At 39.0% G+C, this 15,616-nt stretch overlaps 2 protein-coding genes across 3 annotated transcripts; both read right to left on the bottom strand.

Annotated features, from left to right (window-relative positions):
- Positions 1-453: 453 nt before the first annotated feature.
- Positions 454-4,299, bottom strand: LOC104443642 (ubiquitin carboxyl-terminal hydrolase 3). Of its 2 annotated transcripts, none has more exons than XM_010057142.2 (9): positions 4,069-4,299; positions 3,185-3,316; positions 3,034-3,072; positions 2,636-2,741; positions 1,928-1,986; positions 1,679-1,753; positions 1,464-1,512; positions 1,190-1,266; positions 454-872 (listed from the first exon to the last, which is right to left on the bottom strand). In XM_010057142.2, the coding sequence occupies exons 1-9, from the start codon at positions 4,144-4,146 to the stop codon at positions 777-779; spliced, it is 711 nt and encodes a 236-aa protein (XP_010055444.2). In that variant the 5' UTR covers positions 4,147-4,299; the 3' UTR covers positions 454-776. The 2 variants fall into 2 exon arrangements, with proteins under 2 accessions (XP_010055444.2, XP_010055445.2); XM_010057143.2 differs by lacking the exon at positions 4,069-4,299 and adding an exon at positions 3,693-4,023.
- Positions 4,300-5,388: 1,089 nt separating this feature from the next.
- LOC104443640 (polycomb group protein EMBRYONIC FLOWER 2) lies at positions 5,389-15,294 on the bottom strand. The gene is made up of 16 exons (XM_039313224.1): positions 15,130-15,294; positions 14,548-14,704; positions 14,008-14,069; positions 13,223-13,287; positions 12,493-12,545; positions 11,824-11,877; positions 11,681-11,740; positions 10,882-10,928; positions 10,646-10,779; positions 9,319-9,547; positions 9,132-9,180; positions 8,201-8,284; positions 7,278-7,357; positions 7,007-7,096; positions 6,720-6,883; positions 5,389-5,892 (listed from the first exon to the last, which is right to left on the bottom strand). Exons 2-15 carry the CDS (start codon positions 14,671-14,673, stop codon positions 6,745-6,747), a joined length of 1,272 nt encoding a protein of 423 aa, XP_039169158.1. The 5' UTR covers positions 14,674-14,704; positions 15,130-15,294; the 3' UTR covers positions 5,389-5,892; positions 6,720-6,744.
- Positions 15,295-15,616: the final 322 nt, after the last annotated feature.

Raw genomic sequence — 15,616 nt, 5'->3', positions numbered from 1 at the left:
GACAGCACGTTGTATCGTTCCCCTGGCGGCTCCATACGAATTCTTCGAACCATTATATGTGTTTACTGCTCTCAAATCGCATAGAAAAGTCTAAGGTAAAACTCTGCACCACCCACTCCCTCTGTCCTCTCTGTCCCCGGAAGTTTTGACTCGACTTTCTTCCGGCTTTTGGTAATGTCAACGCGTGATTTTCATTTCCCAAGCTTCATTTCAAAAGCGACGACCCTCCTCTCACATTCGCATGTCTTTTGCAAAGTTCTCAGGGAAGCCAAGGAAAGAAATTCTCTCTAGAAATGTAATTTAACCTTGACGTTCAACTTCCTCGCTATCACGCATGTCGTCGTTTTTCTCCCTTCCCTTTCCATATCATCTCATGAACTAGTACCGGTTACGTCACACAAACACCAAAAGCATATAGCCGAATCATTTTATGCGCTGTGTAAAGTAACGATGTCATTCAAAATGGAGAAATTCATGGCCATGACGAAGCATCAAAAGGAGGCTGTCTCCTACGCAAAGCAATAAACTTAAAAGTTTCAGCTGCATAACATCCATTTCACCACTTTTGGACACAGCAGGACCATCTAAACCCAAAGATTCGTTCATAGGCCTAAAAGCGAACGATCCACAAGTGACGGATTACAGGCCCTCTGGTGAGTAGCAAGTTATTCTTAAAGATGCTTAACATGATACTATGAAAGAACTGACATCCTTCTGGGAAAGCAACAATCAGTACGTCCACAGCAGGGGTAACTTGACGAGCTCCATTATAGACATTATATGCCTGAAACCTTCTTATAAAGGGCTATGACGTTGAAATTGAGTGAATCTGGATTTTTCTGGATCATTTCTTGGATGACTTTAGCTGCATCCTGTCATGCAAAAAATTGGTTAGATAAAACTCCAGTAGCATGGGTGATGATGGTAGATAACCGGTACCAACCCAAAAAAGGAGCAATAATAGACGTTGACCAAATTGCTAGTTCATATGAGTTAAAGAACATGAAACATCCCTATGAAGCAAGTTTCTCACACCATAAAACCCATTCCTTTCCCAAAACCCCTGCCCTTCCTCCCCCAGCACCACAATTACGTCAGTATAGTTTCTAAAGAACCAAACAAATCCGAGTTAACAGCTAAGGAAGCAAATTAGAAGACAGAGTCCAGAAAAAATGACAGCAATAATGACCTGCAATAAGCTGCTTGGTGAGGATGGACCATGTGATATAGGACTGGACTTTCTTCCATCCAGCTCAAACAGTTCACCTACATATTTGTGGAGGCAACTGATCCCATTAGATCATCAGACTTTAGTCAAGTGGCCGGTCAGAAAAAAAAGTTTTTTCTTGCAGAATAAAAAAGGGCGCAGAGAGAGAGAGAGAGAGAGAGAGAGAGAGAGAGAGAGAGAGAGAGAGAGAGAGAGAGCACAGGAAGAGAAAAGAGGAAGGGGGAGGACTGCTTACCATCTACACAAGCAAAGCAGATAAAATGTGTATCAACAATCTCTGATGCCTGTCAAGAATAATTAGTGGGACAGGATGAACAGTCAGTGCTCAAATTGAAAGTTAACAAGGAGAATTTAGCTCATAGCTCCAGAACAATCCTATTACCATGGATTAGTGTAAAAGTGATCCGTGACAATCTATATCTAAACTTCATGAGGATAATAAAACCTTACCTCTGTTTCACCCGATGTAGCAGCTACTGAGTGGGCGACTTCCATGTCTCTATCATTCTCCAGAAATACAGCACGCTAAGGACGTAGACGGAGAAGGATGCAAAGACTATGAGTTAACCAGAGGAAACCATTGCTAAACAAATTGATGAAACTCAGTGAGCACTTTGTGCTTATTCATTTGTGCGCACATGAGAGAGAGAGAGAGAGAGAGAGGGGGTGGGGGCGCGGGCGCAGAGAGAGAGATATTACCTGATGAGGATCCATATTTGCAGTGGACTTGAAATACTTATCAAAATAGGATCCCTCCACTGAAGGAGAAGAAAAGGAAAAATATATGTCAAAGGGAGTTTAGATGGAGGCAGTCATCTAATTTAGAAATGTCTAATTAAAATGAATATTTATCCTCTACGAGCATAGCCATCATTGCAGATATGAGATTGTATAATCCACAACATAATTCAAAATTTTGCCTCCTAGTCATGAAAAAGTTAGTATGAGTTCGTAAATATGATAGCTCTAATCCATGTAAAGAAGATGTTCAAGTCCTGTCCTTTTCTTCAAAGAGCTCTGGATGACAGTAGCAGTTTTACTTTCTTTTCTTTTCCCTTCTTTTATCGTTTGTACCTGTTTTGTTCTTTTAACATCGCTAAGGCCATCTCCTAAGGTTTAAATGTATCTTAGACTGGATGATTCCAACACTTAAGGGTCCTAATAGTATCATCATTCCTCCAAATTCTTAATAATTCTTCCCTAGGTCAGTGTGATTGGGGTGTGAAGTGAAAATGTAACACCAGTCAATCGTCCTACAGAAAGGACTCATGATTCCTATGTTTACCTTCTACAGCTCTTTTAACAAGAACTTCTGAGGTTTTGGAGGATGTATGCTTCTTCACAAGCTTATCATGCACTTACAAAGAGCAGAGACAGTCCAAATAAAGGAAACTAGTGGAAACTTACCAAGCTTGATCTCTGAAGTGATGTTCCCAACAGCATGCAGAAGTCCAACTGTTCCACAAGCATTGCCCACAGTTTGTTTCATGAAATAAACTTTACTGCTACACTCCTAACATCAGGATGATAAGCAGAAGTCATGACCAAAGTTTACCAAAATTTTTAGAAAGAGAGCTGAATAAATATTGTAAAATAGCTACTGAAAGCCATGGGTACTCGAAGCATTATTGCACGCCATCATAGATTAGTAATTGGCAACAGAATAAATAGAAGTAAAACACAGTGGGTTTCATCCATTATTAATTTGAAAGGCATCATTGAAAGTATGTCCGAAATAAACATTCTTCACTCTTCACCTATCAATACATTTATGACATATACATAAAAGGATGAAGAAACCCTACCTTCTTCAAACTTTCTTGCTGTTTTCTCTCTTCTTCCGACTAAAACAGAGAAAGCATCATGTGAGTCAGCATTAAGTATCTTGTCTCCCTTTATCCACAAGAAATTGACAGACATACTAAGAAGGATGGAAGCACAACGAAATCTAGGCACCTGCGCCGTGATGGGATAGAGGAACAAAACAGCGAGTACAGGCTTTGGGACCATCTCCAAGAGTTCGTCATCTAACCCAAAGACGTCGACGCACTCGACCTCGTCCTCCCGAAGACCAAGGCCCCACAAGAACTGAAAAGCAAAACAACCCAGATAGCCATCCGCATAAGAAAATTTTCTAAATAAATTAATCTGCCCGCAATACCAACCAACCCAAAGACATCCATGTATTTCATTCTACATATGCACAGTGGGTGAAGCAGAAGACTGACTAAAAGTCTATTTTTTTTTTTTCCAGCCAATTGGCTAGAGGTAACCATAAAAAAACTACAGATTTTCCACACTTCACTAGTTTCACACAGGGACCAGAGCAACATAGCCAAAATCGAACAATCTGGACAGAACCCGCTTCTAGAATGGTGTCATTCTTGTATTACACGCAAAATCATCAACCAGTTTATTTATGGACCCAATAATCGGAACCAACTTCACTATTAAGCGCAATCACCTTAAACATTCACCTAAGCAATTAGGATCAGGACTGCCCCCAGTCACTTCAGCAACAACAAAAACTAGCCAGTCGCCCAGATCAAATCCACACTCATCTCCACGAAGAAACGATCATTCGCTTCGCCCAGTCGACACAATCCCCAACTAACGACCGTCGCCCCGTTCGTTTCGCGCGATTCATCCGCCATCGAACGCCCGATCGCGAATCCACACCTTCCTTCCACCGAGGTCGAAATCGAAGCGCCGCTCGGGCGTCGCCGATTCCCGTTCCCGTCGATCCGAACTCGCGCCGGCACCGAAAAAGGCACAAAAAAAAAAAAAAAAAAAAAAAAAAGAAGAACAAAAGAGGAGGAGCAGCAGCAGACGCAACTTACCTGGTTCATGACATCGGGGTTGGCTTCGAGAGGAAGCCACCGCTTGCCGCCGGATGGGCTCTCGTCCGCCGTCGCCATCGAAAGTGACCACCTGCTTCGAGCTTCGGCAACAGAGAATGCGAAAAGGAGGTGTGAGAATCTCCCGATGGAGAAAGGAAGTGCGCAGCGCAGGGGGTTTTCGATTTCGGTTTCGATTTCTATTGCGATGGCAAATGCCAAGTGACGCGACGGGCTTTCTTTTATAAATATGTTTCGGTTCGAGTTGACACGTCCCCGAGTCCCGACTCGCTCGAGGCTCCTCTATCGAAATGAAGATGGATTAATTAATTAAATCTAATTCATTTCTTTCCAACTTTAATTAAACCCCTTTGCTTCGCGAAAAATAAAATGATTTGAGAAATATTTTTTCAAAAGTGATCGCTCTTATTATTTTTAAAATAATGGGCCATGAAAGCGTTTTCATCATCTACAATGATTAATATCTAACTATATTTGCGGATAATAAAAATATTTTTCGTACTAATATACAATATATATAATTTTTTTTAGAAAAATATTTTTTTCAATAATTCATTCTATACAAAACAAACGAATCATCAATGTGACAAAATCGAGCTCGAGATTAAGCGGATTCGTAATCAATTGCTTCATGGTTGCGTGACTAACATCGAATAAAATTCATATTAAGTATATTGAGAGTGACCTATGAACTTCATCTATTTTGAAAGACATCACTTCAAGGAGGTATTTAAATGTTGGAAAAATAAATGACTTGAAAAGTATTTTTTCTAAAAATAGTCGCTCTTATTTTTAAATTAATTAGCCGATGAAAATACTTTCATTATTGGCAATAATTTGTATTTATCTTGTTCAATTTTATAAGCGACATAAATAATTAGTTTTTGAAAAACAAATTCTCAATCATTCATTTTTTATTAAACAAACAAAGCATGAGTGTGACGAATCGAGCTTGAGATAAAGCGGATTCATAATTAATTGCTTCGTGGTTGCTTGATCATATTAGATATACTGAGAGTGAATTATGAACTTCGTATATTGAGCGACACCATTTCAAGGAGGCATTTAGATAAAAAGTACTTTAACATGTTCTTGAAAAGGATAATTTCTCGTATAGATTCATCATCATCTGAATTCACTAGGCCAATGTGGAGAATTAAAGTTTCTAAGATCGCCCAAGGAGTAGGATCAGTCGAGGCCCAAGAAAGCCGACCTAGACACCACCCAACCGCTTAAGAAACATACCCATCATCACCTCTTTGTTGTCAACAAATTGGATTCGTCCATCATCACGCATTGTCATGAAAAATGGCGGCTTGAAAATCAAACAATGCGCGTGCACTGCAATCTAGTCTATGCAATCTCAATGGTTCAGTCTAAAATCAGCAATGAGGCAGAAACATCATCAAATATGATCAAGAAGCTACTCGAATTCAAATATGATTTACGTGCTTCCGAGATCTTGAAATCTTCGGACCCTCTCGGCTAGAAACAGGGTAAAATCATTAGGTGGCAGCGGGTCGTGGGGAACTACGGTAAGCGACATAGGAAACAACAAGCAACAGAGCAGCAACGTCACCTGTGCAGCGACAAAGAGCAGCAAAATCATCGCCAATGGAGCCCCGTCGCTTGTGCTTCCCATGGCCAGCCGCAGTGTGACAGCGACAAAACAAGAGGAGCATCGACTCGTGATTCTTTCCGAGGAGGAAGAAAGCCAAAGAAACAAATGAAATCGCTCAAGAAAGAGAGAGCCAAAGTCGACGAGACAAGAATAGAAGGATAAGAATGAAGTCGCTGGTCTGGACCCTGGAGAAGAAAAATTAGGGTTTCAATTATCCCAGTCCAATTCCCCGGACCATCTCTCCCTAGAACCTGGAACCAAGCCAGTTTACACCGATCTGATTTTCCGACTCCTGATTTTATCCTGAAATCATACTCATCCCTATTCGGGAGTAATACTTGTTCATACAAATAAGCTTGTTTGGTCGAAAAAAATCGAGTCATCCTCGCAAAGCTTTTACATACCCTAATGATGCGACTATAATTAGTCGGATACCTGAAGAGAAACTAATATGAGAATCCACTGTAATGACAAAATCTAAGCGCCTCTCTCTGGGAACCGAACCCACGACCATCGATTTTCATAGCCGAATCCATAATTATAGACTATTGTTATTCCCCAAAAGGTGATTAATCTTGGCAAGCGTAACCTAAATTCCACAATGACACTAACCGAAAGCCTTAAAGTACAAATGCTACTATGGTTAAATATAGAATTGGACAGTGTTCTTAGTCTTGATTTATTCGACTTAATTACCATCAACTCGAAGGGGACACTGATCTTCTGTCAAGCTAATAAAGGTGTCAAAATGTAAAAGCATGCATGAACAGGTCCCCCTCGAGTCTCGCCACATTGACTGTACATAACATGATGTTATCCATGAAAGATGCAATCAGAGGAAGCGCAAGAGGCTTACTTGAGAGAGCCATCTAGAATCGTTTCCTGAGGTCTACAACACTCAGATCCAAGAAGACTACCACAATTTCCACTCCGGTTCTATATGAACAACATTGATTCTTCCCTAGGTGGATCATTAGAATGAAACTAAATCAGATGATTGAATTTGGGTTACCTCTAGTCAACTGTTGAATGCTAAGTTAATTCGCAGGATCAGTCTTTCGCTTTACATCGGGTCCTCCATTCCGATAGCGCTCGAGGATCACATTACAGTTGTTCATTGTGGATGCGTCAAGAAGGCCATGATTCCACAGTTTGATCATAAATAATCTCCAGCACCTGAAAAGCAAGAACCAGCAAAATTTGACCAAGCTCGAATAACATTTGATTTGGAGGATTAAGGGGCGAACAGGTTCTCATTCAGTGTAACAAGCATTAGAGCCAAAGCACAAGAGACACTACCAAAAGAGAGGTGGAGTTTCGACAAGCTTCTTGCTGTTATGTTTTGAGAACGCTTCGCATGCCCACGGTACATGACCATCTGCCAGAACCCTGTGCCAATCAAGAATGACTTACACGGGATATATTAACTGATAAAAGCGAGTTGGGAAAAAAAAAAAAAGGCGCCTATTAGCAGCATTTACTGATGAGAACAATCTGAAAAAGAAAATTTCACATAATTTCCGTTTTTCTCTATATGACTGATAAAACATGAGAGAGACTTGATGATTACCTCTGTTTTCTGACAAACGAGTTCCAGAGATGCATGAGATCTTTTTCATCCTTGGTGACATCCACAAAATCATCCAGCATCTGCAAACAAAAGATTTAACTAGTGATCGATACTTCCAATTAAGAGGTTGAGAAAAGATTGTTCCACTGGGTGCTACCAAGAACTCTTGATGGTCTTAATAGACAGGTGATAGTTTGAGCAAACACTTATCAATTTTCGCTTCTCCACTGAGCAACTCATGTATGAAAGTACCCAAATATCTCGTGTGACACATCCCTAAATTGTTGAGTTAAAGGGTATCTAAAACAAAAGTATTCTTAAAATCACCCGGTTTGGCAGTTTGGAATTCCTGAAAGTAATTTTTGAACAGGGAAAATCACAAATTCTCGCTCTTCTATGTACGTATGGCCCATCCCATTAATTTGCAGAAGCAGATACTAGAAAGGAAGCAGCAGATATCCCCTCCATTAAATCTTAAGTGCTGTGAGTAGACCCTGTTGCTGAATCATATATTTTTTTTGAGCCATGAATGAACTAGGAGAAAGCTGTTTCCAGAAAGCAGCTTCAGTTAATCTATTTCTGCTCCAAGATGAAGAATCAAATTAAAAGCTCTTTTTATGTTTAAGGTCTGTTGGCTACAATACAAGATCATCCACTGTTAGCTGTAGAACCAATTCTGAAAAGGAGAAAACACCAGGCAGACAGAGAAGCTACAAAGCTGCTACTGATTTATTTTAGAACATACAAAGTCAAACTGATAAGCCCAAAAAATCATCGCAATGCTTCCAGCTATATGTCACCTTCTGTATCTAACATCAGACAGAGATTCTACTTCCAATCTTTAGAAAATTCCAGTTTTTCAATTAAATCAGATCTGAGTATGTCAATACTCTTTCATATCATTAATTCGAAAAAGTACATACCCTTCGATCCTCAAAATCTGCAATGTCATCATCTACTTCATCCTCACTGTCCCGCTCTGATAACACTTGATCCACTGCCATAGGCTTCAAGAAAAGAAGCAAGTTCATTGAAATCATGTCAGGCACATTATTTTGGTGATGTATTAGGATGGCATGAACATTTTAGTGAAAAGATTTCCAGACCTCGAAGAGAGATTATTTTTGATTAAGCAGAATATACTCTTCAAGGAGGGAGATGTTTTTGGCCGAGAAAAGAGGAGCCAAACATGATAATTATCAACCCTTAAGGGAACAACAACAGTAACAACATCCTAACTGAGGATATTCCTACATCATTACGGTTTAAGGAGGGTTATACTCGCATGGAACTCATAAGTGTGGTTGCAAGAAGGCTGTTTCCATGACTTCAAATTTATGACATCCAGGTTATCATGGAACAATCTCAACTAGAAACAGCACGCCTGGTGAAAAACAACAAAAAAAGGAAGGAAATAAACAACATATCCTGCCAATCATTATGCCACACCTAATCCTATAGATTCAAAGACTTGATCATGATTTTCACTTGTATTCAAATTAACAAATTTCAATCCGGAAATCTAGGAAGACTTTCACAGAGATAAGAACATGATCATGTGGACATAATTGCTAGACAACTAAACTATGCATTGCCAAAACTGTAAATGGAAAGGCTAACGGCTGGGTGAGTTAGTTCCATTAGGCATTACAAAAAAGGTCACAACTTTCATTACATAGAATTGCTAAAATAAATAACGAAATGCTTCTGCCTGACAGATTTTTCTCAGCATTAATTGTTTGCAAGATCCACAGGTTGAAGAGCAAAAAGTGAATATATGGAATGGCAAACCATAGAGGGATCCAACTGATAAAGATAATCTAATTCAAAGATGGATCTGAGTTTAGCAATCACCTGAACTCTGTGAGAGTGATAGAACTGGCGTCTCAGCAATTGCCCACGGCTGAAATAAATATGTTACAATAACAGTGAGCCATTAGTAGACATAATATGCACTCCAACTAATCTGTTCAGGCAGAAGTTAACAGCCCACTGAACGTGCTTCAAATGGATTACTTGTCAAAGAATTGGGCATACGTACTTTCTAGATTCTGAACGTTCCACAACAATTTTTTTTGTTTTTGACATTTGAAGAATAGCCGGATCACTTCCAGCTGATGATTTTATGCATTCATGGTCTATAGAAGATTGAGCCATTGAAGTTGGAGTCCCTGAAACATTGAAACTGGATGCAACATGCTCTAAACACTCAGCTGTATTAGGATCGTCAGGATAGGAATTTTCTGCTTCATGCACTCCATTCTGCATAGCTGTGACAGATAAAATAGGTCAGTAGATTTTCCAACCATCGAGAGAAGTCACCCTGATCACATTATACATTGAACCTTCAAGGCTGCATGCATGCAGGAAGAAATTGTATGATGAAAATTTGACTTTGATCAGGCAAGATATTGTCAGTAACATTTGATGACTGGTGATTGCTAAACGAATAATCACTGCCATATTGCCCCCATCAAAATAATGGCTCTTTCTCCTTTCCCATATCTTTTTGATGATTTACAAGTTCATTTCTTAGCTATGTGAATTTGATATGCATACTCTCCGATATGTTCATTCCATTTTCAAACAAAGTTAATGGGAGAAACTTCGCTATAAATGCTGCATGAATTAGCAACTATCATATACCCATCGGTACGCTTTACCAACTTTTCTAAGAGCAATTCATGATGATGTGAAATTAGTCAGAATGATAACAACCAAAATAGCAATTTAACTATCGGCATAGAATTTGATCAACATGAGGGATGCATATCCTTTTAAGTTAAAAAGATAAGAGCAAAAAAATGTTTTTCACTGAGTACGTGAAATTGACCATGCTAGCAAAGTAAAATCTCAAACCTCAAACCAGGGTAAAAGGATACAAATAATCTTCATCGAATAGCTAAAAATGAGCAACAACTCATCGGCACACCAAGCATGAGAGGCATTGTAAATCACTATTCACACATCAGCCGGTACCTTTCAAACTAAGGAAATGAGGATAACAAAAATATGTTAGCAGAATTGTGTTTCTTCATCAAGAGTGATTTGTGGCAATAGCAACCAATCCTTCAAAGGATACTACTAAAGTATGCTAATACTCTAAAGACACTAGGTATATAAATTCAAATTTTCATATTTCAATTTTGATGTCCTTATATGAAGAATTAAACAGGAAACTTCTCACTTCTTTTCCGATCCCCAAATTTCTTTAACAAACTGAGACAACAAAGAAAATTTCATTATGCATCAAGTCTACGAGAAATTAAAATATCGACCATATATAAGTGTTATTGAAATGAAACATGATCATGCAGGTGGCTGTTTACTAGTTGTTATGCTTTAAGAATTAATAGCGAAATTATCACCATTTTCAACTTCCTGAAGTCCTTTCTGCAACCCCTCACTGGCCAATTGGGATGGATCAAATTCCAAGAACTCAACTTGGACATGCTTCCTATTTTGAGCAGAATATTTTGGCTGACGCCTTCGTGGTTTTGAGCTGAAGATATAGTTTGTATTAACCTTTAATTCTGGTATTATTCAAATATGAGGAATACAAAGGATAGTGAAAAGAGTGGAATTGAAAGAATGAAAGACTAACCAGAAGAAGAATGTCCACAATTTAGGGTCTGTTTCTTCAGTCCGAACCTGCACAAACATTGAATGCAACAAATTGTATGGGCATTCAATTATCTAACAAAGAGTCCTTTTCAAGTAAGATACTTCACAAAAATGATTTCCTGTTAGACACTAGTAAAGACTGCATCATGTTCTAAAGTCATACAAACAAGTTTTTGTTCAAGTTTCCTTCATGTCAACTTCCGATTAAAGGATAGCCAAAAACACCTTTTCACTTAAAGCTATAGTTGGGAATTGAACAAGTGGCTGGGTTTCAGGGGTCTAGGGGCCCTGCAGAGGGGTTGAAAGACCTATAACTTAAGAAGAGAAAAGATGAGACATTGCTTTTCGTCAAATACATGCTTATCCCATAAGACATTGCATTTCCTCAAAACCCATCACCACAATGAGGAAGTGCCACATTTCCCAGCCACTCCTCTTCATCATTCAGATAAGGCAAAAGGACCAGCAAAATGATTCAGTTGATTTACTCCTCATCTACGACAATACAGCACTAACAAGTTACAATCTGGCACTTATTCTATCTTAATGTATTGAAATAGTCACAGACAATTCAAATAATCTCTGCTCAGTTCTGATAAATTTTGGAAAATGAGGGGCAAAAGTTTAATAGTAAGGTACCCAAGTGAAGCCCACAAACATAACATCCCATTCATTATAATGGAACCAATCAATGCATAAAGGTTATGAGCTAAGAATTAAACATCCAATAATCAAAGCAATTGACCGTAAAAAAGTTATTTTGAGTGGAAATATATTACCTCGGATCTCAGCATATCAACTTTAACAGACACGTTCACTGCCTGATACTCTTCATAAACCTAAAAAACCACTTTCAGTTTAACAGCAGGTGCTGGAGGAAAAAGTAGCATTTTATTTATCAACCAGGCAACTGGTTACCAACCCAAAACTCGAAGTTGAACAAGTCATGCGATGAGCATAAATGCAACCTTAGACCCTGAAAACAAAGATGTCAAGGAACGGTTATCTTGCTTAATATATCATGCAAAAAAGTTGTCAGGTGAAAATTTCTCAAGAATTGTGCTGTTGAGAAGTATTTTTCTGAAGGGTGAATAAAAGAGTACATTAGGTGTTGCTCAATTGAGAAGTACACAATAAGTTGGCATCAATAGCTGGGTGCAGTTGCATTATAGAGAGAACCCTTATTTTGTATGTGCCCAGAACAACTCAAGATATGGCCGAAGTTCCAAAAGAATTGGAAAGCAAAGCGAACTCTAAAATGAGGCAATTTAGATAGTTGAAATGCCAGCTGGATTTAAGAGCCTAAAGTACAAAGAAGCCCTTGTCATGTGAAACCCAAGTTCTCTACGCATAAGACGTACGTCATATCAAATGAAACTTCACCAAGATGCCAAATTCTAGTTTGTTCAGAAACTCCATGGAGTGATGGAAAGTATGCAAAATGCCTAAAAAAAGAGCAGTATTTCTTTCTTATTCAAACAAATAAAAGCTCAAGTTTATTCATCAAAATTATGCAAACATGTATGAGTTGAAAAGAGAGATAAAAAGGTGAGAGCATGATACTAGAGAAACCAATGATGTAAAACCTTACCTTAAAGCTTGCACATTGCATTAAGCAAAATGGGCAAGAGAAATCTTCAGTTACTGCATTTTTAAAACAAAGGCACCAATTAAAAGTTTTTACTACCAAAGCTTGGCCCATCCTTGTACAAATAGAGCAAATTTCGACAGGAAGAAGATAAAAACAGTAGCTTCAAAGAGGCACTGCCATTCATTAATGTCCCTACTGTGCTTTGGGAGGCAGACACATGTGAACTTCAGTCTAAAGCTCTGAAGCAAAGAATATTTTTCAAGACATGTCATGTAAATTTTCTCATTCTACACCCACTCAAAATCCTTTCCTCTTAAAAATATTGATGCTTTAGAAGCAGGCTGCAAGGATAGAAAGGTTATTTTGAGACAAAAGTAGCAGTGCTGCAACACAGCAACTCAGCGAGTTTGTCATTAACTTGTAGTATCTTATAGTCAGAGAGATACAATCAACTACCAAAGTTAGTAAGATAATGGGGCGAGAGAGAGAGAGAGAGAGAGAGAGAGAGAGAGAGAGCAAAAGTTCCAAGGTCTATTTCTACTTCTGCATTTCCACACTAACTATGTTCGCATTGCATGTATTCTACCTTCTTCTCATAAGAAGAGTAAACCGATATCTAGCCCTAGCATATGTGGTGTAGTCGCTTTATGTTGCATCATAGAAAATTAATCACAACAAAATGTTGAGACGGAGAAGATGCAAAATTCAAACTATTAATGAATCCATGTACCTTCAATCTTTTGATGCACGTTGTTGCGGTCCCTATAGTTGAAAATGACTATTCCAGCCCTCAACCTAGACAATTAGCACAAAAATGGTAAACGTTACAGGAACCCCAGAATAGAAGAAGAATCACACGAAGGACAATAATAAAGTGGACAGACATTTTCGATAAAGAAAAGAAAAGAAAAGAGAGAGGATGGCTAGAATGAGAAAATAAACTTATTAGGATAAGAAAAGAGAGAACATGGCTAGACATGTGTCATCTTGGCCCCAAAAAAAGAAAAGGGGAAACGGCTGCTGTTCTCTAGCAGTTTAGTCAACTAAATGAGAAAATGAGAACAAAATTGTTGCATGCCCTGCTACTTGTGCATCAAAATAAGGAACCAACAACCGCAACAACATAAAAACCGCCACCTTAAGAGGTCTTTAGAAGCCATTCGATCACAAACGAGCTTGATTTACCATTCTTTTTTAGAAATAGCCACAAATACAAGGACTTTGTACATTTTGTTTCTCTTGTGTCAAAAGCCCATATATGCAATAACATTTCCCTATATGAAACCAAAGGCCCGTGAAATATTCCTATAAATTACGGAATAGTAAATACACACAAACTCCTTTTCAGGGTATCAAAGTTACATAGAAGAGCATGAGCTTGGACAGAAGCACTGAGGGAATAGCCACTAGAAGCACTAAAGTACTGTAATTTCAAAGAATATAACTGGAAAATAAGATCCCTTAGCGATGATTGAGGAATAGTAGCCTAGTATGTAGTTGGATGAAAATTCTCACCTCTTATTACGCTTACGCCTTGCTTGTATTTTGAAACGCAAACATCTCCGGAGGAAAGAAGGCTAGAGCACAAACAGATGCTTGATCAGCATGTTAGGATGGATGGATCCAAAAAATCAGAACAAGGAACATATCTTAGAATTGTGAAAGCCATGAAAACCCGAGGGACTTTATATCTTACCCCTATGATGATAGCATACAGATATCATCTGTTCAACAGGATCAGGATAAGGTAAGGAGTTACCAACACCTAAAAATTATCTTTTGGCTAGCCCAACTTTTGAAGAGACCAGATGTTAATTTTTTTTTTTTTTTCCCTTTTGATAGTACCACCCAAGAGTAGAGTTTAAGATATGTTATAAAATGATTTACACTACATAAATATCTACAACAAGGGACTATATCACAGGTATTCCCTCCCTCGATATACCCATCTACAGTCAAAGCTGATCATCCCAATTGGTGTTTCCAGGGAAGTATATATATTAAGGAAAAGCCAAAACATAGAGTATGCAAAAGAGAGCATTATGAAACAATTACATTATGTATGGCACGGCGGTGTAGAATGTTGTATAGCTCAACAGGCTTGCAATACACCAGGAGATTCTCTTCTGCTGCAGTTGCATCTTCATCAGAAAAATGTTCACAAGAACTTTGATGGCACATTGTAACCCAAAGTAAGCAACGGCAACCGAATCTGTTTCGTGAATATAGACATTTGTGAGAAGCAGGTAATCTTACTAGTGAAAAGCAACTAATCGACAATGTTAGCAATGCATTTAGTAAAAGGATTGCAGTGTAAAAACAGGAAAAAAAAAAAAATCTCGTCCCCCTCAACGAATCGACATTGTAGCAGCAACAGCCAACAGATACCGAAATTCGGGCCCCGCGTCACCAGATTTGCACGCAATTCTGATGACGAGAAGCGCCTCGAGCGACAATCGTGCGACCGGTTCTCCTCCCTTCTTTCGTTCCCGTCGCGACCGCCGACGCCGCGACGAAACGGCATCGTTTTCGTCGCCTTCGCGCAGCGCATCGAGCGACGATGACGAAGCGACTCGAAGCCTTACTCGAATGGAAAATTGCGGTTCGAGGAGGAGAGGAGATTCGAGGTGAACTCACCGGTCGCGGCGATCGGGGGAGGCGGCGATCGATGAGGTTTTCTTCGGAGCTCCGGCGAACGAGCTGCGAGTGAACAGTCGTCGCCGTCAGGTCAACCAACGGAATTTTGATTGATTTCCGCTTGCCTTCTGCCGTTGGTTTTAAATTATTAGATTGACAGGGGCATGAGCTGCCGCGGCTTTATTGACGTGTTGGTTCGCGTTCTCAACCTCATCCAGGGGGGAAGAGGTTCGAAACTTCCCGCCCATGGAAAGTGAGTTCCTATGCTAAAGCATAGTAATTAAATAATTAGGTTCATCCTTATGTTGCAAAGAAAAGTACATAAAGCATTTTGAACGTATTTTATTTTTTTTACCATTTGGTTTCGATAGAGTCATATTTCACAATATTTTTGTGAAATTTTCTACAACCATCTCAATACTTCTCATTGGTAAAATAGCAATGCCATTTAATCATTTGCTTAGCAATTTATTTATAACCCTACATG

This window comes from Eucalyptus grandis, chromosome 5 (genome assembly GCF_016545825.1).
Source record: "Eucalyptus grandis isolate ANBG69807.140 chromosome 5, ASM1654582v1, whole genome shotgun sequence".
NCBI lineage: Eukaryota > Viridiplantae > Streptophyta > Magnoliopsida > Myrtales > Myrtaceae > Eucalyptus > Eucalyptus grandis.
This window is presented reverse-complemented; position numbering and strand designations above follow the sequence as displayed.

What these genes read in the sequence shown, in the direction of transcription:
- LOC104443640 (XM_039313224.1), bottom strand. Translation starts at nt 14,673, where the DNA reads ATGTGCCATCAAAGTTCTTGTGAACATTTTTCTGATGAAGATGCAACT. An exon ending in CGTGCATCAAAAGATTGAAG is followed by an intron (nt 12,546 to 13,222) that starts GTACATGGATTC and finishes TTAAAAATGCAG; the next exon opens with TAACTGAAGATTTCTCTTGC. An exon ending in CAGATTTTGAGGATCGAAGG is followed by an intron (nt 7,358 to 8,200) that starts GTATGTACTTTT and finishes TTTTGTTTGCAG; the next exon opens with ATGCTGGATGATTTTGTGGA.
- LOC104443642 (XM_010057142.2), bottom strand. Translation starts at nt 4,146, where the DNA reads ATGGCGACGGCGGACGAGAGCCCATCCGGCGGCAAGCGGTGGCTTCCT. An exon ending in CAAATATGGATCCTCATCAG is followed by an intron (nt 1,754 to 1,927) that starts GTAATATCTCTC and finishes CTACGTCCTTAG; the next exon opens with CGTGCTGTATTTCTGGAGAA. An exon ending in CTACATCGGGTGAAACAGAG is followed by an intron (nt 1,513 to 1,678) that starts GTAAGGTTTTAT and finishes TATTCTTGACAG; the next exon opens with GCATCAGAGATTGTTGATAC.